General features: G+C 39.2%; 1 protein-coding gene across 1 annotated transcript in view; it reads right to left on the bottom strand.

The window, feature by feature from the left end:
- Positions 1 to 24215, bottom strand: part of POLR3B (RNA polymerase III subunit B) — an 83436-nt gene that overhangs the window by 19069 nt on the left and 40152 nt on the right. The window contains exons 19-23 of the mRNA XM_065859689.2: positions 21465 to 21592; positions 14171 to 14380; positions 11399 to 11557; positions 9843 to 9960; positions 7223 to 7365 (exon numbers count right to left, since the gene is read on the bottom strand). Coding sequence (XP_065715761.1) covers positions 7223 to 7365; positions 9843 to 9960; positions 11399 to 11557; positions 14171 to 14380; positions 21465 to 21592 — 758 coding nt within the window. The remainder of the gene's footprint in view (positions 1 to 7222; positions 7366 to 9842; positions 9961 to 11398; positions 11558 to 14170; positions 14381 to 21464; positions 21593 to 24215) is intronic.

Below are 24215 nucleotides of genomic sequence, written 5' to 3'. Positions count from 1 at the left end.
ACCAGTAGTTCGGCAGGGAGGGGGAAAGGGGGCGGATGGGAGGGGGCAGGGACAGAACACAACAGTATGGGAAAGTTTTTCACCGGCTGCGATAAGATGTCTTCTATACACACACACGCCAAATGAAAAGAAAAAAAATCATCAAATAAGTCAAAACAACCTAATATAGAAAACTAATTACTACCAGCAGGAGGGACATTAGAGAGCAAAGGAGAGAAAGTGAATAGAAGCAGCAGTAATACCAGTTTCTATCAGCAAGATAAAAGAAGCGCATTACTAAACGTGCTTGTTTACTTATTCTAATGATACGGTGGTAAAAGAGCTAAAACCAACTTGAAAGGCATCTATTTTAGATTCACTACGTTTGCCAGAATTTGGAAAATACTCTTGAGGAATAAGACCACGTCACATAACGAAGAGGAATCGTAGCTGTAACGCAGCACCATGTATCGTGGACAAGCGACGGATTTGCAAAAATTAGTCAGGCTAAACAAAAATGAACATCTGCTTCAAAACTCTCTGATTACATAGTGTGTTGGCTAACTAAGGACAAAACAAGTTCAGAAGAAAAGTGCTGCATCACACGAGCTTTGTTCAATACTGAATCATTCACTGATCTATCATATCACTTGCTACATCCCATTTGACATAAGAGGTAAAGAACAGAATTAAAATTAACAGATAAATAATGCATAAGTAAACTTGATTAGTTTTCTTATTAAAAACATCACTCTAAATGAGAGGAGGTGCTAGAAGACAATACAGTTTGTACACTGCTTTCCCATGAGCTGCTGAATGGTCTGATGTGATAAATTTGCATAGTCTGAAGCACACAAAGAGCTGATTAATTGAAACCCTTACAATGCTTCTGGAAGCAGCTATTGTAAAACAATAACCATAGGAACTTTACAAAATACACATGGCTGAATGAGTCAAGAGCTTAATAAAATGTGTGTTCAGGATACACTATTTGGAAACAGAATTAGAGATTTTTATTCTGTGCCATAAAATGCTAAATCACCCTAATTTCAGAGGTTCAGTTGAGGATTTACTGAAAAGGTCACAAGGTTACCTGTTTGCTGCTTGAGATAAAAAATGCTGTAATTTTCTTCTTAAGACAGCAAGTAAGCAGCGGTTTTGTTAAAAACAAATCGAAAAAAACAGTATGAGAAGTTTTAATGGCATTCTGACATCTCATTTTCTCAGATTCAATTTCTGAAGATAAAAATACGGTAAGAAATGCTTACCTTTCCTGATGCTACTACTATAACTACTAATCATCCCACATTCCTGCAGTCTATAACAGCAAATTCTTTTTAATGCCACTTCAACCATTTAATTCCTATAAAGCAGCTGATGTTTTGTTAGAGATAAAGTACCAAATCTGACTTGTAACATGGGGGAAAATGACACAAGTAGATATTTAAAACTAACCCCTTACTTTACATGTTCTGATGATACGTACGGTACAAGTGCCCATTGAAAGGAGAAAGAGAAGTTGTTCTCAACCACGGAGTCAGGCAAGCAGAAGGAAGATGCTGAAACTAGCAAAAATTTTAAAAAGTAAGCAAGGTCAGACTTTGCCAGATAAGCGGTATTGTTATGAAGTTTATGTAGCTGACAATGCTGTGAATGGATTTTGTTTTGACACCAAAGAACATTGTTCATTTAAGAAAACAAAGACCATCTTTCATGAATTTAAACTCGCTTCCTTGTCTTTAGATTTGTTTAAGTGCAGATACTTCAGAAAGGTTTAATCCTTTATCTTAGATCTTCAGCTATTAAAAAGCTTCTGTTTGCCAGTTCAAACAATCTCTTGCTTAAATACAGTTTTTCCACTCCTCAGGAATACTGTTCAGTATTGCTGCTTAGTTCTGTGATCTGCAGGACCTTTGTTGGAGGTGTTAATCCTTTTTCACATGAGAGACTGAGAAATGTTCTTTCAGAGAAGTGATATATTGCTTTTTTTCACATCAAAGGAGCCCAACTTTTTCCTCATTGTGACTTGTAGCAAAGCAAGAGGAAATCTGGAAATATAATAATTTAGTTTGTATGGAACTCAGATGAAGCTTCTTTAGCTTAACAATCCTTTAGCCTCCTGTGCTTTGAAAAGTGATTTTGCTTGAGGAATGCAAGATTAAAAAACAAAATAATTAAGCAAAAAACTTTCTTTATCTTTCTGGTAAAAATACGATGCCATATAGTTAAAACAAAGTCCTACAGCTCAGGATAAGTACTCCCTGGTAGGTACATGGTTTTTTGTGAGACATTAGAAGCTTAAGGTTTTACAGACTACAGTGACAGACCCACTCCCAGAGATCTTGCCACAATGTCCAGTTCGAAGATGATTACTGAGAAAGAGCAAAATATTTGCTGGTGCATTCCCCACCACAACGTGATGGCTTCATTTGGGTTTTTTCTTTTCCTCATACACACCTTTGCTGACAGGGCTTGAAAGAAAGGGTAACTTACAGGCAGTCTGGAAGAAGTGTACTTAAAACAAGGACCTGAATGAAAAGAGCGTGTGGTGGACAGGCCAGAAGTGGTGACCCTTGTCAAGACCATGCTGACATGTGAGGACACAAAGAAGGCAGCAAATACAGAGGCAGCGGCACAGATCTATATTATTACAGAAGCCTATAAAATGCACCTACATATTTAACAAAAGCCTCTTCTGTAACAAAACGCTAAACCTGGTTTATGACATTTATCCCAGATACTTTCCAATTCTGTTACTTTGCTTCTTTCTGCCCCAGTGACAAAGTATAGCTTTGGAATACAAATCAATTTGGAACACAGGAAAAAGCCCATGAAAAAACCTTGGGAAATATGGTTTGTGCAATCCCTTATTTTGCACGTATTTAATTATTTAAAAACTACAATTCCATAAAATCAAATCTTCATGCATTCCTTCTAGAAAAGAAAAATACTTCACGGGACAGACAGACAATACAGAATGGAGAGAAATACGCTTTCTCTCTTCACTGAGTCAAGGTACTTGTTGGTTTAAGCTCATCTCAGGCTTAAATGGCCCTATGATAGGTTCAAAGCTAACATTCACAAATTAAACTTGAAGTGGTAATTGCCTGCATTCAGATGAAGATGAAAGAACAAATTCAGGGCTAATTAAAAATTCTCTCAATGGAAAACGTTAAACTGTTAGTATCACGATTTCTGTTTCACAGCTGCCTATATTCCTCTGTTATGACTGATCCCCAATTTGATGACTGAGAAGGATGATATTAGCTGTATTTTTAAACATCTAGCAAAAGAGATTTTCCCTTTCATCCTTTTTCAGCAGCACTGTCATTGCCTGTAATCTAACATTAATGTTGGTATCTGGTTCTCCGTTGTATACTGAAGTTGCAAAACAGTAAACTCCACTGTTTTAGCCAGCATTTTTTTTTCTTGGTACCTAACATGTCTATCTTCTCCACTAAGCACATGTCTCACGCATTTATTGTAACATCTTTTCCAATAATGCACTACACACCCGTGAACTGAGAGATCTACAACCAGGAAGCATATGTATCCTAGTAGAATGTAATAATTTAGAATACAATCGCTGCCCCAATCACAAGGGATTTCCAGAGGCTGATGTACTAGACAGCTAACAAGCACGTCTGCAAAATCTGTAACACAACTGTTGCAATATTCCCATTCATATCTCCAAAACCAAGCTGAAAGAGACGTGCTATTCTGAATAATAGATGGTCTTGGCTTATTATTATTATTACAGGTCCAAAGCAGAGATACGTGGGGGATCAGTCATTCCAACCTGACGTAATACCAGGCATAACTATGGGCACCCTCAAAGTTCCCTACAGGATTCAGGATGCTGTTTTCCATTACCATGGAATTTCCACGGGTATTTTACTTTGGAAAAAAATATTACTAACTTTCAATGCCTTTTGGGATATTAAAGAAAATATCACCAGATTCCAACATGGTGTGTATTAGTTGGTTCTGTGTTTGACCATGAACATCAGGGTTTGATAGCAAGCAGAAGTATTAGTGAGATGTCTGCCCTTTGAGGCCTCTAAAATGAGCTTCCTCTAGATTGTGAGATGCCTTATGAACATTTAGCGGTACAGAAGGTGCTCTGCTCCCTAAAGCCATATTGCAGACTGCCAGACAAACTTCTGTTTTCTTTTATCATTCTTCCACTTCCACCTCTTCTCCTCAGATGTTCCAAGATTTGTGAAGCACCCTTTTTCTTCATTTTTGGAGAGGTATGAAAATCAGTTCCATAGAAATCTTGTTCAATCAATATTTCAACAGATGCACACCAATAGCCTTAGCTAGGAGACAAACCCTATCTGCCTAAATTTTAATGCAAGATGTCCATAAATACTTATCATTATTAACTAAGTAGGTTCTCTAACATAATGTGTAGGCTATTTTTTTTTACTCCAGTAAGAAAATTTCTCATGGACAGTATTGACTGCATTGTTATATAATAACTTACAACTAAAGAGAAAGGACTGATCAGACCAAGCTCAAAATATATGAAGAAATGGATATGAAGAAATGGACTTTGCTCTAAAAGCAGTCATAGGCTTAAAAGTACTGCACATCTTCATTGTGTATGAGACTAAAAAAATATTTGAAAGAGACTTCCTGAAGAAGAATCTTGCTGGAGAGAAGGAAGGAATGGGGCAGTTGAATGATTTGACCTGCTCACTCTGTTTGCCACTAGAGCTAATTCTTTTCCCACTCACTCAACAAAACTATCCGTTATGGCTGTAGTGTGAGAATTACAATGCATTTTTAAAGGAATGTCAAGAATGTACTGCTTCTTTACTTTCTGAAGCCTCCAATAGGTAATGGTTTCCCAGTCACTTGGGGAATCAGTGAGAATAACTTAATATTTTTAGACCAAAAGCCATCTTGAAAACACAATCAGGAAAAATGTTTCAATGTTTAGCAGAAGAGTTTCTGTTTCTTAATTACAGCAGAAACAATGCCAGAATTTATTTCAGAATACAGAGTTTCAAGAACCAATTTTATGTGTCTATGGAAAGATATCATGAGAAGCAAGGGTGATCTTGCTGGAGGTACTGACAAAGCCTGCATTGACTGGACTCTATAAAATACACACAAAGAACATGAGGCAATATCTGGTAAGAGCTGATATTATGATCAACTACTGCCTTTCGTACCCATTTAGGTTTGCTCTACACAAATGTCCTGACCATCAAACCTGGAGACTACAGACATAAGGATTACTGTGGCTGGCCCTAGATCTCACGACAGGGATGTAAGTCTTTGACTTCAGTTACATGCAGCCAGCTCATTGCCACTGAGGTTTTTGCATTCTTATAGCCCTAGAAAGTACCTAAAGTTTGACTTCTCATGCTTTTCTCATGCATGTGAGTAAAGAAGTGAACAGTGATGTGAAGCACTATAAAAATTACTTCTTACCTGTGCTTGGAGTCCATCTGTAAGAAAACACTCTACATAACCCCTTCAATCACACAGGGACTGAATATATTCAGATTACTCTGTTTAAGCTTGGTCTGAGAAAGCCCTAGAGCATTTTTTGCAGTTTCATTTCATTTCACTGGCTCTGATTTTCATATGGATGTTGTACAAGTACCAGCTCTTTGCTAACTGACTTCATAGCATATTTGCCCACAGAGTTCCCTGGTTCTGCTCCAAAAATACATGATGTGAATCAGCACAGCAAAATCAAACCCATCATGAGGCTGAGACAAGAGCAGGAGCAGTGGTAAATCAAGGACACAGAGTGTTGAAGGGGACACTTGCAGGGAGCTCTTCCTAACAAAAAGCACTTTCTCTTCCACACATCTTCTGAGAAAGAGAACACTACTCACAAAAGGCCAGTTTGTTTGCAAAACAACATCCCTTAGCTAGTACTGTAATTGGAGTTATTACTGCAAAGTTCATTGACTACAACTGCTTTTAATGTTTCAAATCCATCAGTGTCCTCCATTATTTCCTCAGCTCCCCCTCTCTCCTCCAACAGATCCTTGTGTTACCAGATGTAAGAGGCGGGTGTGCTTTATGCTGAATGATCTGGTTCCATTTCCTCAGAAATCAAAACACAGAAGTAAGGATTTTTTTAGTCCCAGGAGTTATTAAGACAGTATCAGGTTTGTCCAGTAACAGGAACGGAGTGTATGTGCTGCAATGGAAAGGATTTGGTGATATCAGCCTCGTTCCCTTCCTGCCACATCTGACACGAGATTGAGCAATGTTCTTAAACCAAAATAAGACCTAAAAATATAACAAGATTGTAATATTCAGGTAACAGGCTTAGTATAGCATGCACAGTAAAGCAGGAGGTCATGCTGAAAGTACTAAAACTCTAGACTACAGTGGGGTGAAAACATCAAAACTTGTCCCACATTGAGACCAATGGGATCACAATATGCTTTTAAGTCAGTTACAGTCAGATTGTTTTCAGTCACCTCTTTCTTAACATACCTCTCTGCCCTCTGAGATTCAGAGAGGATGTTCTGAGTCATATATTTTTTTGCCATTAATGTCAAAGGGAGTCTCCTGATTTTTTCAACAGATATGAAAACAGGATCCTGATTTTCATCTTACAATCAACACTAGAAAGCTACATGTCACTGAGCAGCTTCCTAGTAGGCACCCATTTTAAACTCTCAATTTGATGATCCAGAGGTGCTCCAGATCATATCCCAAATGTATTTCTAAAAACATTTTCTCCTTCTTCCCAGTCTTGGTTGATGCACTCCTAGTTGCACTCCTGATCTGTTTCCCCTTTTACACCACAGCTCTGAGCAGTCTCAGATACCGTCATGGCTGTATCTGCTACATCTTGTCTTTAGAGCAGTATGTCTGCACAGATAACTTCCAGATATCCTATTCCACCTCTGGTCTTTTCTGTCCATTCAGAATAGGCCCTTTCACTGTTTCCTCCAATATCTCTCTTGATAACCCATTGACAAATATATCACTTAAACCCAAATTCACACTTGGAAAAAAAACAAACAAACTCAAACCCCTGTTCTTGTTTTAAGTGGACAGCTACTGTGTTTTCCAGATTCATAAGTCAGAAAGTCATGCTTGCCAACAGGTGAGCTTACCAACAACAAAAAAAAGGGATATGGTCTTCTACCACTGTATTCATAAAAGATATGAACGAATCAATGGAAACATGCATTATGATATTATGTGTATATAGCAGGCATATCCAACATGCATTATTTTTACTAAACATGCAGCTTACCTTTCTGTCCATGACGACTGCTAAATTTATCTCCAATTTCTGGACGTCTAGTTTGCCTCAACAACATTTTGATCAAGAAAGCATCCTCTGCATTTGATGAAATCATCACTTTTTCAATATAAGAATCAGTTGCACCTTTATAGCTAGTACAAGAAGACAAAATGTGAGTTTTACATCTATAAATCAAACACAAGTTACAAACAAATATCTGTGTATTGGTAAGCTTCTGGCTAAACTGTAGTGTTCATGGAACCTATATATGGGAGGCAAATGGAGCAAAGATTATACATATATATAAAGTTCCAGAGCATAGTATGTTTCTGGAGAAGAAAAGCTTAAGAGATACAATAGAAACAAAGGGACAATTAAGCTGAACTTGTAAAGAACAAGGCATATTTTTTTTTGGTCATGTGGGTTCTTCTTTGACAGGAAAAAGCTCCCTAGTATATTGCAAATTTCTAGATCTTCAGTTAAAAAAACAAAAGCCAAATAGAGTTATAGTTGAAGAAGGGAGTTTAAGGAATACACCATGATAGTTTAAGAGTAAAATTAAGGCATAATATCCTGACTGAAGCTATGCACTAGGTGCAGGTGTGGAAATGAACCAAGGGCAAAACACAGTATAAGGTATGGAAAAAGATGAACTCCTGAGTACAAGATGCAGAGATTTTGGAAGGAGAGGAATAAAACAGAAAAAAGGAAAAAGAATTAAAAAAGGCAGGTATGACAGAGCAGGAAGGAAAAGGAAACTATTCCTGTGTCAGGTTTTTTCTACTTATTTTAGAATGTGGGTAGAGCAGATTTTAATATCTTATTTAGGACATTATTTTGTCTCATTGTTTAGGTAGCTGAGATGGTCAAAATATGACACTTAAACTCGGAACCCTGGATCCCTGTCTTTAAGTGGCAAGATTACATCTTTCCTTTTGATAATTACAATGTTGTCTCACTTCCTTATTAATATCTTGTAGGAGTAAACCTAGATCTTTCTATTGGTTTCGAAACACACAGAAGTGCAGCAAAGCTAATTCTGCCCTTTGGATCTGGGCATCAATTTCTTGCCTTGCTCTCTGCTAATTTGTCAAACTGTCAAGGCTATTACTGACAAAACAGCGAAAACACCTTTCCTTTCCTTTCCTTTCCTTTCCTTTCCTTTCCTTTCCTTTCCTTTCCTTTCCTTTCCTTTCCTTTCCTTTCCTTTCCTTTCCTTTCCTTTCCTTTCCTTCCCTTCCCTTCCCTTCCCTTCCCTTCCCTTCCCTTCCCTTCCCTTCCCTTCCCTTCCCTTCCCTTCCCTTCCCTTCCCTTCCCTTCCCTTCCCTTCCCTTCCCTTCCCTTCCCTTCCCTTCCCTTCCCTTCCCTTCCCTTCCCTTCCCTTCCCTTCCCCTCTCCCTTCCCTTCCCTTCCTTTCCCCTCTCCCTTCCCTTCCCTTCCCCTCTCCCTTCCCTTCCCTTCCTTTCCCCTCTCCCTTCCCTTCCCTTCCCCTCTCCCTTCCCTTCCCTTCCCTTCCCCTCTCCCTTCCCTTCCCCTCTCCCTTCCCTTCCCCTCTCCCTTCCCTTCCCCTCTCCCTTCCCCTCTCCCTTCCCCTCTCCCTTCCCCTTCTTCACATGTAACACAAAATTTTCTTCTCACACCTCAGAAGCCCTCTCCCATTCTTTCAGGACAGGATCAAAAAAATCTCAGTATTATTGACTGTCCTTTCCCATTCACTGGTGCCTTGCTAAAGGACATCTCATTGGAGCGTCTGGAATGAGCAGACTGTCAGCCTCTGAGACAGAAGGGCTTCTACCTCCTGGCCTCCTGGTATTTATATGCTTACAAATATCTCAAGGGTGGGTGTCAAGAGGACGGGATCGGGCTCTTTTCAGTGGTGCCCAATGATAGGATGAGGGGCAATGGGCACAGACTCAAGCACAAGAGGTTCTTTCTGAATCCGAGGAGAAACTTCTTTGAGGGTGCCAGAGCACTGGAACAGGTTGCCCATAGAGGTTGTGGAGTTTCCTTCTCTGGAGACATTCAAAACCTCCCTGGACAAATCCCTGTAAGATCTGCTCTGGTGAACCTCCTTTAGCAGGTGGGTTGGACTAGATGATCTCCAGAGGTCCCTTCCAACTCCAACCATTCTGTGAAAGGGAAGCCTGAGCACCAGTCAGCACGGGTCATTTTTCATGGCAGCTAGTATGGAGATGTCCCCCCTCACTAAGCACACTATGGAGATGTCCCCCCTCACTAAGCACACGTCTTCTCTGCCCTCCCACTCATCCTGCTTTTCTCCCGTTTCTCCATCACTTCATCCATGACTGACTCCTCTCCCCTCTACCACTGTCTTAGTTCTCTCCTCAGTCTCTCCTGGGAAGCTGCTCAGTGATTCCTCTCTATACACACACCTTCAGGAGTGGTCCTCCCTCTCTTTACAATTCCAGCCTTTCAGGTGTCAGAATCTAATTTATTAGTGATTAAGCGGCTTGGCACTTCTGAAGATAACCTGGGCTCTGAAAAGTCCTGTGAAAAACCAAGACCTAGAGAACTAGGTCTAATTTGCAGAGGGACATTTATTGACTTTTCTACCAGATACCTTTCCTCCATGTACCTTCCCCAATTACAAAGTTATGATGCAACATACGTTACTGGCACATCTTTGTACTGTGGCTGCTGAGGCACATTACTTCCTTCTAGAGGCGTCTGGGTAACAGTTGGCATAGATTTGTTCACAAGGACTTGCTTATTTTCTACTTTTTCACCTACAGAGAACAAGAAAAAAAGAAGCACCATGAAAATAATATCTGGCTGCCTATGTTAAAAATACATTTTAAGCTTTAAAAAAGGTAAGATGAAAGACAAACTGGGAGGAATATGTCCAGGAAGTATGCCATGTTATTTTATTAAATATTGCATGGTAAGGGAATTATTAAACTAACTTTTTTTGGGGGGGGCAAACCAAAACAGAACAGCTTGCATGCTGGGTGGGCTATGAGAATAGCTATTCAATATAGCCTGGGTTTAAGGAATACACAAAAGCATCTGAAGTTATCTGCCCTAAGTATGGAGAAAATTAACAAGCCACAGTGTGACTAACAAATTTTAGAAATTCACAACTAGATTCAGGACATTGTATCATTTCCACAATGAGGTGAGCAAGACTACCTTCAGCTCTCCTTGCAATTACTTTTTCCTATTGCTTCTGGTCTCAAGTATCAGCTACTTTTCCTCTCCATTCTCTTCTCCTGCCCTTCACATAGACAGCCAGATCAGCAGCCCAATGATGCTCACACACATCAGGTACTGACTCCCACCTCCTCCACAAAATTACATGGAACTTCAGCCTATGCTTCTTTTCCATCCACATGAACTATTTCCAAGAGGTTTTTACCTACATGTTGAGACCAGCCTCAGTCAGGAGTCCATCCCAGTCATATCTGTTCTAATACTTCACAACATTCTTGCCTATTTTTTTTCTAATTAACTTTGAAAGCTCAATTTTGATGTGTTAAAGAGCAAAAGTGACCCAATTGTGTTGCTATAATGGAATTAAGTTTAGTGCCTTTCATAGCACCTTTCTTATTAGATCTCTGCAGATCTACTAAGCTGTTTCCTAATTAAAGGATGACAGTAGGAGAGGATTTGTTCTCAAATTTATTTCCATGGGCAAGTTATACACCTATCTTCATAACCAAATGTAGTTGTATTTATTTCCTTACCTCTCCCCAAACATATTTCTAAAGTGTTAAAAACACAAGGTTTTACTTCCTCAAACAACTGCATGAAGCATGCTAGGATGTTTTGATATATGAAATCAAAATCATAAGGAATCTATCCTTAAAAAGTAATAATGACAGAACTTATGAGAGACAAACAGTACAAACCTACAGTATTAAAAGTTTGCCAGTTTGGAGATATCAGAAGAATACAAGTTTGAATGCTTCAATAGATTCACACTGTTAAAGACACTGTTCTACTTAAACACAAAGCTCAATTTTCTCATACACCAAAAAAACCCCCAATGACTCGTAGTGCACTGCTTTCAGAAACTAACATTTTAAAATTTTCCATTACAATACTGTCACCTTCAAGAAAAAAGACAGTAAGTTTAAAACAAGCTGCACAAGAAATATTAACAGAACACTAACTTCCACCTCAGATGATGAACACGCTGTGACCGAAACATGTAGTTTGACATACCTGGAGAGCAGATGCCATCAGCATCTAAAATTTCATGGCGCCAGATTGGTTTCCGGGTAGCTGCATCCAACATTGGACCCATAACTTTATCAAATGTCTGATTTGTGTAACGCTTCAGTGTACACTTGGCATTCTTATATACAAGACATCTTCCAAAACCTAAAATGTAACAGAAACTCTTCTGCTTAGGAGTTCAAAGATTCTTTATAATATATTATCAGAATAAAACAAGAATGCTGATCCACCTGCTGAGCTACATAGTGTAAAAATTTATTTATTAGTTAGATTATTCATTATAATTTCTCTTACCTTTGGTGTTCCACAGGGAGATATAACATAGGAGGAGAGACTGTAACAGGACAAGAACAGTATCTCTTCCTTTTGGGAGTTCTAAGAAACCTGAACTTCTACTCATGGTTGTGGATGACACAAGGTAGCTTACCAGGAAAGCGCCGACTGAGTGTTTCATATAATTACCCTGTTACTCACTTTTCTTCCCAGCTGAAAGAATTCTGAATTACACACACTGTTATCAAATAGGTTTGTTTGGGGTTTTAGATGAGAAAAGTGTGCTGATGACACCAAGCTGGGAGGAGTGGCCGACACACCAGAAAGCTGTGCTGCCATCCAGCGGGACCTGGACAGGCTGGAGAGTTGGGTGGGGAATAACCTGATGAAATTTAACAAGGGAAAGTGTAGAGTCCTGCATCTGGGCAGGAACAACCCCAGGTTCCAGTATAGGTTGGGAAATTACATATTAGAGAGCAGTGTAGGGGAAAGGGACCTAGAAGTCCTGGTGGACAACAGGATGACCATGAGCCAGCACTGTGCCCTTGTGGCCAGGAAGGCCAATGGCATCCTGGGGTGTATTACAAGGGGGGGTGGTTAGTAGATCGAGAGAGGTTCTCCTTCCCCTCTACTCCGCCCTGGTGAGACCCCATCTGGAATATTGTGTCCAGTTCTGGGCCCCTCAGTTCAAGAAGGACAAGGAACTGCTGCAGAGAGTCCAGCATAGGGCAACCAAGATGATTAAGGGAGTGGAGCATCTCCCTTATGAGGAAAGGCTGAGGGAGCTGGGTCTCTTTAGTTTGGAGAAGAGGAGACTGAGGGGTGACCTTATTAATGTTTATAAATATATAAAGGGTGAGTGCCATGAGGACGGAGCCAGGCTCTTCTCGGTGGCAAACAACGATAGGACAAGGGGTAATGGTATCAAGCTGGAACACAAGAGGTTCCACTTAAATTTGAGAAGAAACTTCTTCTCAGTGAGGGTGACAAAGCACTGGAACAGGCTGCCCAGGGAGGTTGTGGAGTCTCCTTCCCTGGAGATATTCAAAACCTGCCTGGACATGTTCCTGTGCGTCCTCACCTAGGCATTCCTGCTCCAGCAGGGGGATTGGACTAGATGATCTTTTGAGGTCCCTTCCAATCCCTAACATTCTGTGATTCTGTGATCTCTGGAACTTCTCTCCAAGTACAGCAACTAACCACGATACTGAACACTTTCATGACACTTAGAATTACAGACAACCAAGAACAAGGCTTTCTAATAATCCGACATTATTTTAGTTTGTTTGAAAGATCGTTGCAGCCACGTACAGTACATCTGTATCTTTAGATTATGTCAAGTAAGTCCTGACAAGCACCACAGCTCTCCCTGTAAATGTTACCAGTCCACCCAAAAAGAAAACATTCAGTTTTAAATCACGCCTGTTGTTGTTTTAGAAGAGGAGGCATAAATTAAATGCGGCAGACATTAATGCCAAAGATACATGTCTAGGAATACTATTATTGCTGCCTAGCAACTAGAAGGAAGGGAGTGTGTGGGGGGGAATAAAGTCATGGAAGAATCTGATTTTGGCCACCCGAAACTAAAACCAATTTGATCACACTGCACTGTCTTCTCTCTAGGGAATTTATTTAGGAGAGAGAGAGAAGAGTTTTTATGCAACTCTCTTCCAACCTCCAGTAGCATTAACATAAAGCTCTGAAGAATTGTGGAAGGAATGAGACAGGCCAGACCGGCACAAACACAGGTTTCACTTAGTTACCTACTATCTGGTGCTTAAGTACTTTTACTTAAAATACACTGCACAGGTTTGTTTGTTTGTTTTGTCAGGGGCGTTTTTGTTGGTTTTTTTTAAGGAAGTCAGTCATCAGTCTATCTCTGAATAAACATTATTTTGCTTTAGACAATGCTAGAATTTTCCCTCAGAAAGCAGGGACTGCTATTGCTCCTTCAGAGAATCAAGTTCACAATGGCACAAACTGCCACGCGTTCCATCCCTTTCCCAAATACATTCCAAAGTTTAATTTCGACTATTGCTTTTGTTACTGCTGAAAATAATGAGGCCCATCTGTTAGTAATGAACAATGGTTCAGGTAAGTATCTAAAAATCAAGTCCCACAGAACAGATAATCTAATACCTTACATGTTTCATAAAGTAAGCACTTTCAAAAAGGGACCATTCAGCATTTTTTATTTGATGCCAAAAGTTACCCATTTTTTTCTTATAAAATCCTTACTTCAAAGTTGATTCACATGTTGGCAACTTCACCACACTATTGCAAGCACGGAATTACAATAACTATTCATGCAGAAAACAAACAAAAGCACTCAAAGCAGTTTTGGAATTTGATTTCTTAATCGGACATGTACTGTTAATAGCTGCAATAAAAGTTACTATAGGATGACACCACAAGAGAAGAAGTTTATGAAAACCTGTATTAGGAGACACATCAGAGAACTGGGAAAGAATTGATGGTTCTTACCTCTGTCCAAAGAGGCCTTATTTAGGACAAGAGCATCTTCAATATCGTAGCCGCTGTAGCTCATCACAGCGACCGTGGCATTCTGTCCAGCAGGCAGTTTCTCAAAGTCTATCAGTTCAATTGTTTTTGTTTTCACCATTGGCTTTTGCGGATAGGCTAGAAGATACATAAGAGTATCTATCCTGTTTCTTTGGTTGTATCCAATAGTACCTGTGCGTAAAAGAAAAACAAAAGTGTGTGATTATTAGTGAGTTTCCTAGAAATGCTTTGGCTAAACACTTAACAAAATGCAAATTAATAAAACCACAAACTGAGGAAATTCATATAATAATAGAAATTAATAAAAGAGGGGAAAAATAATAAAAGAGATCAAACCAAAACAACTTTACATTATTATATGTACATAAAGACATAAGTGGTTTCTTTATTTAAGCTTCCAGAAATAATTATGTTTTCTTGAACAGGGAAAACTTAAGCATCAAGACAAAAAGAACAACAAAAGAAATCAAAGTCAGGTCCTATATGACTGAATGCAAATAAGATTTCTGATTTTTAATCACTACACCAAATAACAGTGCAAATAAGAAGTTTGCTTTTATTGTTTTAATAGCCATAAGTTGTTTTGTTTGGTTGGTTGGGTTTTTTTTTGAGGGCTGAACTGATGTTCCATAGACCTGATCCAAAATTTCATGAGAATCAATAGAAAGACTCCCATTGAGCTCAAGAGGAACTGTGGTTCAAGCTCTGTGTCTTCCACACCATATTTCCTTCCTTTTTCTGGGCAATAATTAGTTCAACAGCAGCCTGTGTTAGAATGTCACAAAGCATGAACAAAGCGTACAGTTAGCAGCAGCCAAGACTGATTTACTTTCTGAAATTAGAGACGTCATTGCTAGAAAGACTACAGTAGAAGTTCACTCACAATATATTTGTCTTTTACATGAAATTAATTTTAAATTTATGGTTCAGAATTCAACCCTTTCTATAGACCTCCCAGCTTGAGACTGAAATTTTTGGCCCTGTCCCATCAGACTGCCAAAGTGTCTTCTGAAATCTGAGGGAAAAAATAATTAACACCCAGCAGGGAAACATAAACTGTTGTGTAGCAGAACAAAAGTCAAGGCAATCGTATGTTATTAGAGTTTGCTGTACCAGGACTATGTTATGTCTCTAAGCAATTACAAAATTATAGTCTGAGAAGTTAGAGTTCTAAAGTTTTAAGTACTAAATATTCTGTAGTACTTGTACTTAGGAGATAAGTCTTTCAAAACCTTTCCATTTTCTCCTGCAATTTCAGAGGCTGGCTGCTTTCAAGGAAAGGTCAAAGCAGTCAGTGTATAATAAAGACTTGACATAGGCAGAATACAGTACAGCTGAACACCAATCTGCTCTTAAGGGAGGTCAGCTTCAAGTTTTGTGTGCATCTACTTGCAATTTGCAAATGCCTGCATTTAAAGAAAATGTCTAGAAAATCAAATATCTAAAACCAGGCAGCATCATGGGCTGTTCCAAAGATCTATCCTGTCCTTGGCACTAAGCTCCCTCTCCTAAATCACCGCAGGTCTACCCTTCCCAAGGACAAGAGCAGGGAACTCAACAGATACTGTCTGAAAATAAACTGTTTTAACCGTCTCTCGCACGCCTGGACTTTCCTTGGTTCTAGAAAGTGGCTTTGAAGTCACAGGCACAGTATTTTCAAACAGTGAGGAAGATCTTGTAGAGCTGTCTGGCTCTACTTGTCTCTTGCTTTTGAGCATTTGCTTTTCTGTTGTCTTTTTGGAGAAGGCAATTAATTATCCCTGAGCAATATTTTCTGTCTCCAGTAAGAAGCACGCTGGCAGGGCCTGGATTCATCAATGCTGAAGACCCTTCCAGTTGCCCCTGTAGGCCCCACCACCTGAAAGCCCTATTTTCATATTCCCTTAGCCTAAGTATTAGACATTGTTTTCATTGTACTTTGATAAACAAACTGGTTTTCCCACTATACAGCTAGGAAAATTCACTTCCAAACTTAAAACTTCGGAGGTTTGGGTCATTATTTCCCCTCTGCACGCAGAAAGAATAATCTGTGTGCTTTTGGGATAGGTTGTCTGCTGTAGAGCTCATCCTAAGAGTTTTATGGACAGGTACATTTTCCTGTTGTTGAGGGAAACTGTCTCCTGAGTGTGCCATCCCAACTTTCACTTTCAAAATGCTTGCAATTTTTTCCTCTTCTGAGATGCTTACGTGCTATACCTGCTATGGATCACTGGTCAGGGATGCTAAGATGGGATGAAGTCTGGAGCACCTGATCATTGCTAACCTTGTCCTTTATGCCCCAGTAACAAACTGTGGAAATCCTCTATATAACAAAGATTACAGATGACAATTTTATATATTTCAGGTAATGCAAAGTATTTCAGATGCTTCACATATTTCAAAGTTGATATTTTTATCAGAGGTTCAGATAAGCCTAACGGAACTGTAACTGTTTATATCAGACCAGGAGCCATGAGCTACTGATATTACTGAGATTTTGAGCCTCAATAATAAACTGCATTCAGGCAGTTCTTCAGGAATTGAATGCTGTGTCATATCAAATGGAAAAAGTATACATACATATCAATGAGGGATATCCTAGTAGACAAGAAACTGGCTAGAGAATGATTAAAAACCACAAGTGAAATAAATTAGCCAAAAATCATGCTGTAAATCAGCAATATTTGTCTTAATTGCTATCATTTAAAGGTTATACAAATAATGCCTTCTCCAGACTGGTCTAACAAACCACAATCTTAAACAACACTGTGCTTATTTAAAATTAAGAAGCAGCTCTCTTCTTCTGAGGACTGGTGTGTTGGGACGAGACCTCTGTGTGTGCATTGAAATGAAGGAAGCCACTAGCTTTATTTCTGTTTTCTCTCTGAAAGAACAGAGCCCTTGTTTGCTTCATCTAAACAGCTAAGCAAAAGTAAAGTATAATTAAAGTTTGCCATAACAAACCCCGTGCACAATGACCCACATTTATAATTACCCCAACAGCAAGAACCAATTTTTTTCATTGGTAATTAGCCTTGTTTAAAGCAAAACACACAGGCCTGACCTAAATACAACAAAGATAATTTTCTTGCTTTTTCTCAGTGCTTGGTACATTATGAATGCATGTGTGCATTCTTTCTTTTTCCCATTTCCTGATAAGTTCTTTTTTTCTTTTAAAGTATCATTTGATCATTCTTCAGTGTGAAGTAATCTCTATAAAAATGCTATTTCTTCATATATAGCATAAACAGTATATTATTCTGATGCAGATAGTTTTGAGAACTCACCAAAACAAATAGCCAACTAAAATAAGGATTTATCCAATTATTTTGTGTATTACTTACAGCAACATTTAACTGTACAACCAAAATTAACAAAGATATAGAAATCAATCTATTTAAGATACACAGCAAAAGAGCTATTATCGTGCATGCCAAGAAAAGAATTTCTGTATTGATTTTGCCATGGATTTTCTACTATCCTGTCTTTTGATACGAGCACAAACCAGTAAGAGAAAGGAGTACAATTTTTAAATTCTGTACTGAACCTTGCAGAGGAGGCTCCAGCTCAGCTCAGAGAGATTTTTACAGTACACGTATTAAGCAATCTGGATACTCAGCACTTGAAATATTCTTTTCACCGTAGACAGATTAAAAACTGAGTTTAAAAGATTACAGGTAAACTGGGGGAAGACGCCTGGCTCATTTTTGTCTCGGCACCTCTGTGCCTGCCACCAGAGAGAGAAGAGCTGGCAAAAAGACAGTGTCACAAAGCACAAATCCTGCTCCTCAAAAGGCAATGGCAGAACTGAGCCATGGCCACAGAGCACCCAGGTCAGCTGTGATGACCAGCAACAGCTGGTTTTGCTTTGACGTTCGTTTCGATCCACTGCCAACAGGCTGGCCGTACAAAATTTGGGAGCACTTCAGCTCTCAGCCTACCAACAAGCCTTTCAGAACTGCCAAAACACAACCACCCCCAGCGCCTGGTTGACAGAATCACAGAATGTTAGGGATTGGAAGGGACCTCAAAAGATCATCTAGTCCAACCCCGCCTGCCGGAGCAGGAACACCTAGATGAGGTTACACCTAGATGAGGTTCCTTGAGCCACAATGCATCTTCTCAACTCAATTTTAACACGTTCATCTGGTTATAGCACAAGGCAAAGCAGCAAACCAAGGGCTCTGCCATCGCACGGAAGCAAAGCAGAATGCACACAATACAGTAAGAGGGTTCTTTTGTAATATTCTTTGATGCTTGTGTTGCTTCAACACAAAACTCTGCAACAAAGCTCTCGACCACCTACCACCTTCCCCTCGAATACTTTCCACTCTATCACAGGTTAAAGTTAACACCCAAACCTCTTTTCCTAACTCAAGACTTGCGTTATGACATTTGGGTTGGGACTGCAGAGCACAGCTGGGCTGTGGGAGCGCACAGCTTGCTTTGTGTACCCGCACCGCCGCTTCCACAGATGTGTGTGTGCAGTATGGTGGATTACTGGCAGGAAAATGTCTATGTTTTAATTTCTTACATTAGGCTTTTATACAATGCTTCACAGTTGCAAAGGTATGGTGTGTAAAACAGACTGATTCTCTATGTCTTCATGGAATTGAAAAGTTCCATTGAAAATTATTCTTCTAATTGTAGGAGCCTTTGATCCTCTTAAACATTATTTTAGTAACACATGGAATACAAACAGTACAGACTCTTGTATTTTAATCTTAAATACTTCTCAGATTTTAAGATATAACTGTTAACTTTGCACTGAAATGTCAATGTTCAGCTGAGGTCCTTGTAGCTGCTGTTGTATTTGCTACCTACCCATAACTTCCCCTCAGTCTTACAGTTCAACCTGCAACATACAGTAAATTATCTATGCCAAAATAGAGGGATTTCATTTCATTTAATTTCACTGAAATCCAGTTTGCTCACTAAGTGCAACCCTAGTCGTCCAGCAAGATAACTCATTCTGTCCATGAAAGGGGGGTATTTTTCTGGATGTTTTGTGTTATGCTATGGAAATATTAATATTTTAATGCCTAACGCTTGTCAGAGATACTGGATTGCAGACCCCATTGCAAGCTCTGATGCTCATCCTCCATTTACTTGTGCTTTCACACCTTTCCCTAGCTTGATATTGCTTAAAAAATGGCACAGACTGTCCAAAGATGCTGGTACAGCCCCGTGACTTGTTCAGAGGGGGCCAATGTTGAGAAGTACAAGTCTCTCCCTTCCCAGGCTAAACCCTTGGAGCTCCCTCTGTGCCCCCAGGGGTTTTGACAGGCAAGGGAGTGACACAGTGGACTTGGACATGAGACTTTCCACATGACGGTGTTGGACCAGGAGCTGCTCTGCAATTTCAGGACAGGAAAGAAAACAAGAAGTGTGGATGGTTACTTAAAGGTGAGGGTTTGAAACACTACATCACGTCTCTTCCTAGGTACAAACAGAAATAAATATGTGTGATGTTTCAGGAATAATCTCCAGGTGTCATTTGATCAAAAAGTGTAGAGAAAAAAATCTTTTCTGCTCCTACATCTTGCACTTACAGTGGCTTTTTTTTTTAAGCAGTTATTAGAAAAAGCTTCAGGTGTTTGCAGATACTTCAGGCAGAGCAAAATATAGCTTGGGTCATGTGCCAACTTTTAAAATGTACTTTTATCTAGCTGCTTATTCTTTGAGTCAGGTGTTTTGTCATAACAAACCGAAACAAAAGCTTTTTTTTATTGCTCGAGATATTCAATGGCTTTTGTGTTCCTAGCGTCAGCAGGAACGTCAGAGGATTGTATCCAAGGAGCTAAATGTGCAAGACCTAGGGTCAAAGCAGCTGAATACACCAACCTCAGAAAACACAGACAATGAATTGCAAATGACACTCAAAACAAAACGGGAAAAAAACCTTCACACAGAAAACTACAAAAGAACTCCACAGATACTGAATTGGCTTTCTGTACACACTGATCCTGCTTAACTGTGTGTGGTAACTAACCAAACCTTCTGAGACTAATAGTCATAAAATAGAGACTCGGGGGTGGGGGAAAGATAATGGCATGGGGGAGAACTGTAAGGAAAAAGATTGCATTGCTCCTCTTCTTTTTTTTCCTTTTATTTTTTTAATATAAATTTAAAAGGGAGGACATGCATCTGTTGCTATTTTCTTCTATTTTGATGTGCTGAACATGACAGTTCAGCACAAGGCAGTTACTTTGATATTAATTCCGCTGGAGAAGTCTCATAAAAGGATCAGTGTCTCAGTTTTGAACACACAGCACAAAACAAATGGTTTAGTAAACCCAACAGAAGTGTTAAGTTTTTTCAGGACACAGAGCTGTTCTACTGTAGCTCTCAACTTGTGAGAAAGCCATCAATACAAGGACATAAAACTGGCATGTATGGCACAAGTCTGAGTACGGCTGTCTGAATTGATGTACCACTCGTCGGGTTCTTCTCAGGACTCACTCTGTCTTGATCACGGGCCATATGACTTGGATGCTTTAATGCTCATTTAGCTGTGTACTAAAGGAAGGATTAAAACTTACCTAGTGTCAATCATCCACAATAGCAAATTTACAAAATGCTTGGTTTTTAATGATCGGCTACCACACTTGTAAAAAGAATTATTATGTGATCAAGAAATTAATTTTGTTTCAGTTATTTTGCTGAGAAGCCATTCTTTGCCATCTTTATCCCAAACAGAATAAGCCAAAAATTTAAACCACTACTGCAAGAAGTGTTCAAGTAACTAAGCACTATCTTTCACATTTTGATTCCTCTTATTCTCTAACATCAGTGTAACTATTTATTTATTTTTAGGGCAACTACTCGACTATTAAGGGAAATTCTCCTCTCTCTGTGCTCTGTGAAAACACTTTTTAACTCTTTTTGTCTGGAAATCCACAGCACATCACAGCATAAAGAGGAAAAAAAGCCCACTCTGCCAATCCTGCAGCTATGCTGAAAACTTGAAGTCGTGACGATTATAAAAGAAAAAAACCCAACAAAACAACAACAGTGCCCTGTTTCTCCAATTTTTCTTTTAAGACCTGCAGATACAGTCCCCATTAAGTAAAACTGACGGGTAATTTTTTAATTTTAATTTTTAATACTTTTAGAGGTAAATTCTTTATTTCCCTAACCTAAAGAAGTGCTCTTTTCCTCTTCCTAGCAAAGCCTTTTTGTGAACTACGAAAGAAAGAATTTATCTCTTTTCTCACTTCGCTACATGACTTCAAAAACTACATAACACTCCAAAAGGGTATTAAAAGAGTCTTACCCATTGCTTGTTTCCCCATGGCACACTGATAAGTGTTTCTTGGGGACTGGTTGTGGTGAGGATACGGAATCAGCCCAGCACAGACACCAAGAAGCGTGAAAGGCTCAATCTCCAAATGCGTTGTATCTCTTAAAAGAAAGAGTACCAATTATAGCATCCTTGTGAACAAACACCTTAACTAGAACTTATTTAATACTTCAATTCAGTTCTGTTCAGGAAAATGTAAGTCAGCAGGACATCAAAATATGCATTCACTATGGGATTTTTTTTTTTAACTTTCTTTCGGCTTTAAGCGTTTCCACATGAAAAGAAATGAAGGAAAAATAAATGAGGGTTTATGAATTTCCATCATGGAGAAAAAGCCTCCAGATAACGACAACCTGAGGGAGCTCAGTAGGACAATAAAACATCAGTTTACATAGTAAGACCCAAAATGCCTTAAGGAATGTCTTCTCATGTAATGAGAGTCCTCTGCATCAAATTACCAGTCTCAGAGATCTAGAAATCCACTGGGGAGGTGGAGAAAGGAAGAACAAGACAGAATCAGGCATTGAAAAAAAGAAAAGTGCAGTTTTAGTTTTCCATGGTCAGTTATATAATACCAGTTAGAGAGAAAACATCTGTGTCCAAACCATATCCAGTGCCATGGGTGATACAGCATAATAAAACACCATTTGAGAAGCTCTGCAAATATTTTGGAAGTGATTGCGTTGTTAAAAGGCAGTATTGATGAGAAATAAAGAGAGAGAGAGAGAAGGAGTAAAGATTGAGAGATAACAAAATTCCTTCTACCTGGCACGAGCTTCAGAGGAGAAAGTCCATACTCAGTAAAGACAATTAAATCATAGCGTGCACTGGGAGGCAAGCGGAGCGACTAGTAAGTAAGGATGGAGAGTACAATAAAGCTTGGCTGAAGCAGATCTGCTTTTAAAATCAAGATCAGTAACTTGGAAATGGAGAACTTTGAAATAAAGACAATTATAACTAAACCTATCCAAAGCTATCTTTCACAAAGTGCTGGAGTTATTACGCAGAGCTTGGGTTTGGGCATACATTGCTTCTCCCGCACACCTAAAACCACTGCATTCTGAAAACCCCATCTTTAATGTAGGACTTCTCTTGGAAGTCTCTTGGAAGATTTTTTTAAATCAGTTAAATTACTTGAAAGTTAAGACTTTGCAAAGGAAATGACTGGAAAAATCTTTATTATGGCAACATTTAAAAGACAGCAAAGTATCACAAGCTCAAGAAGGTTGAGGAATTACCCACAGGTACATACAGACTGAGGACAAGGAGCAGCAGAAACTTACATAAACAATGTGTATACTGCTGGAAAAACTGAAATCTAAAAACCAAAAAAAATCTGGAAACCCTGAGGGGTAAGCCTGGTGAAATTATCTATCAGTCCCAGAAATCTTTATGAATAATAAATATGCTTGAGCAACCGATAAATCACCCGCTAGCCAGAGGATAGCCACTATTTTCCCCACTCAATAAAAAGGAGCTATGTTAATTGAGGCCTGCCTGAAGAAAACATGAATGGTAGAATCCCAGTTGCACTCAAGTAATTGCAAAATGGTCCCAAGAGCCAGTAGCAAATTTAAAGCACAGACTGCTCCCCCATTCTGCAGAACTTCACAGAACTCCTGGCACTTCTCAAACAAAAGAACAAGAAACTTAGGATTTACTCACAGTGAAGTTAGCTAATTTCTTCAGAAGGTACTAGTGCATCGAACTACATATTCATTTTCAGACAGGGAATTCAACACAAGTATTTTTCCATTTAGGTCAATCCTATTTCAATCAAAGATGATGAAACATATGCAGATGCTAGTGTCTTATGAAGTATTTCACAGTGCTAATGAGAGATCTTCAAACTTTACAGAGCAGTTCAATTTCTGCAAGTCAAAATGCCACTGCCAGAAATGAACCCAAGAAAGGAAGGCAACCTCATGAGTTTGGAAATCAGAGTTACAAATGGGTAAGGAAGAAACTGAATGCATTAAACACAGTCAAATCCTCCCAAGAATAAACCCCTAATTGGATTGGAAAGGTAAAGAGAAGATACTGTAGCTAAAAGAAGCCTACATTACAAAAGCAGGAATGTTAATGGATACTTCACAATAGTGGATTGTATCCCTTGTATTACCAGAACAAGTTGTACCAACATGGTCACACCATTTAAAATGCAAGATGATCAGCTGCGGGAAGGGGGCACACAAATCAACTATTCAGGATGTGGTGAATATAATTACTAAGCATAAGGAACAATATGCTCATATAGTGCAAGCTCAGATACTTGAAGGCACTATTTGCTACGAGCACCAAAGCTAAACTCAAAACAAGTCGATGGACACACAAGAAACTCCCAAACTTTTTGGCAATTGTCATGGAATCATTTTCTTGCACTAGTCCACTGGAAGTTCACTGTCTCCTCCTATTTTTGACTAAACAGTGATTTCATGTGATATGCTCACATTAATCTTTCCAGCTGAGTCAGGTGTCCTGTAACTTAGAGTTTTCAGCTCTGGTGCTTCATGGAAGTTATTCAGTTTTGGCACAAATGACAGCAATCGTGTGTGCTTTTCTTTGCTCATGTATACAGAAGGCAGCCAAGATCATGCAAGAGTAATTTCTTAAAGTGATAAGTCTTCAAAAGCCTGGGCAGGAGCAGTACAATTTAATTAGCAGCGTTAATGCAAAAGGTTAAAGATAACTGAAGGTCTCCACTGAAATCAATTATGTATTTCT

This window comes from Patagioenas fasciata, chromosome 1 (genome assembly GCF_037038585.1).
Source record: "Patagioenas fasciata isolate bPatFas1 chromosome 1, bPatFas1.hap1, whole genome shotgun sequence".
NCBI lineage: Eukaryota > Metazoa > Chordata > Aves > Columbiformes > Columbidae > Patagioenas > Patagioenas fasciata.
Note: the sequence above shows the minus strand (reverse complement) of the source record. Positions and strands in the feature narration are given on the sequence as shown.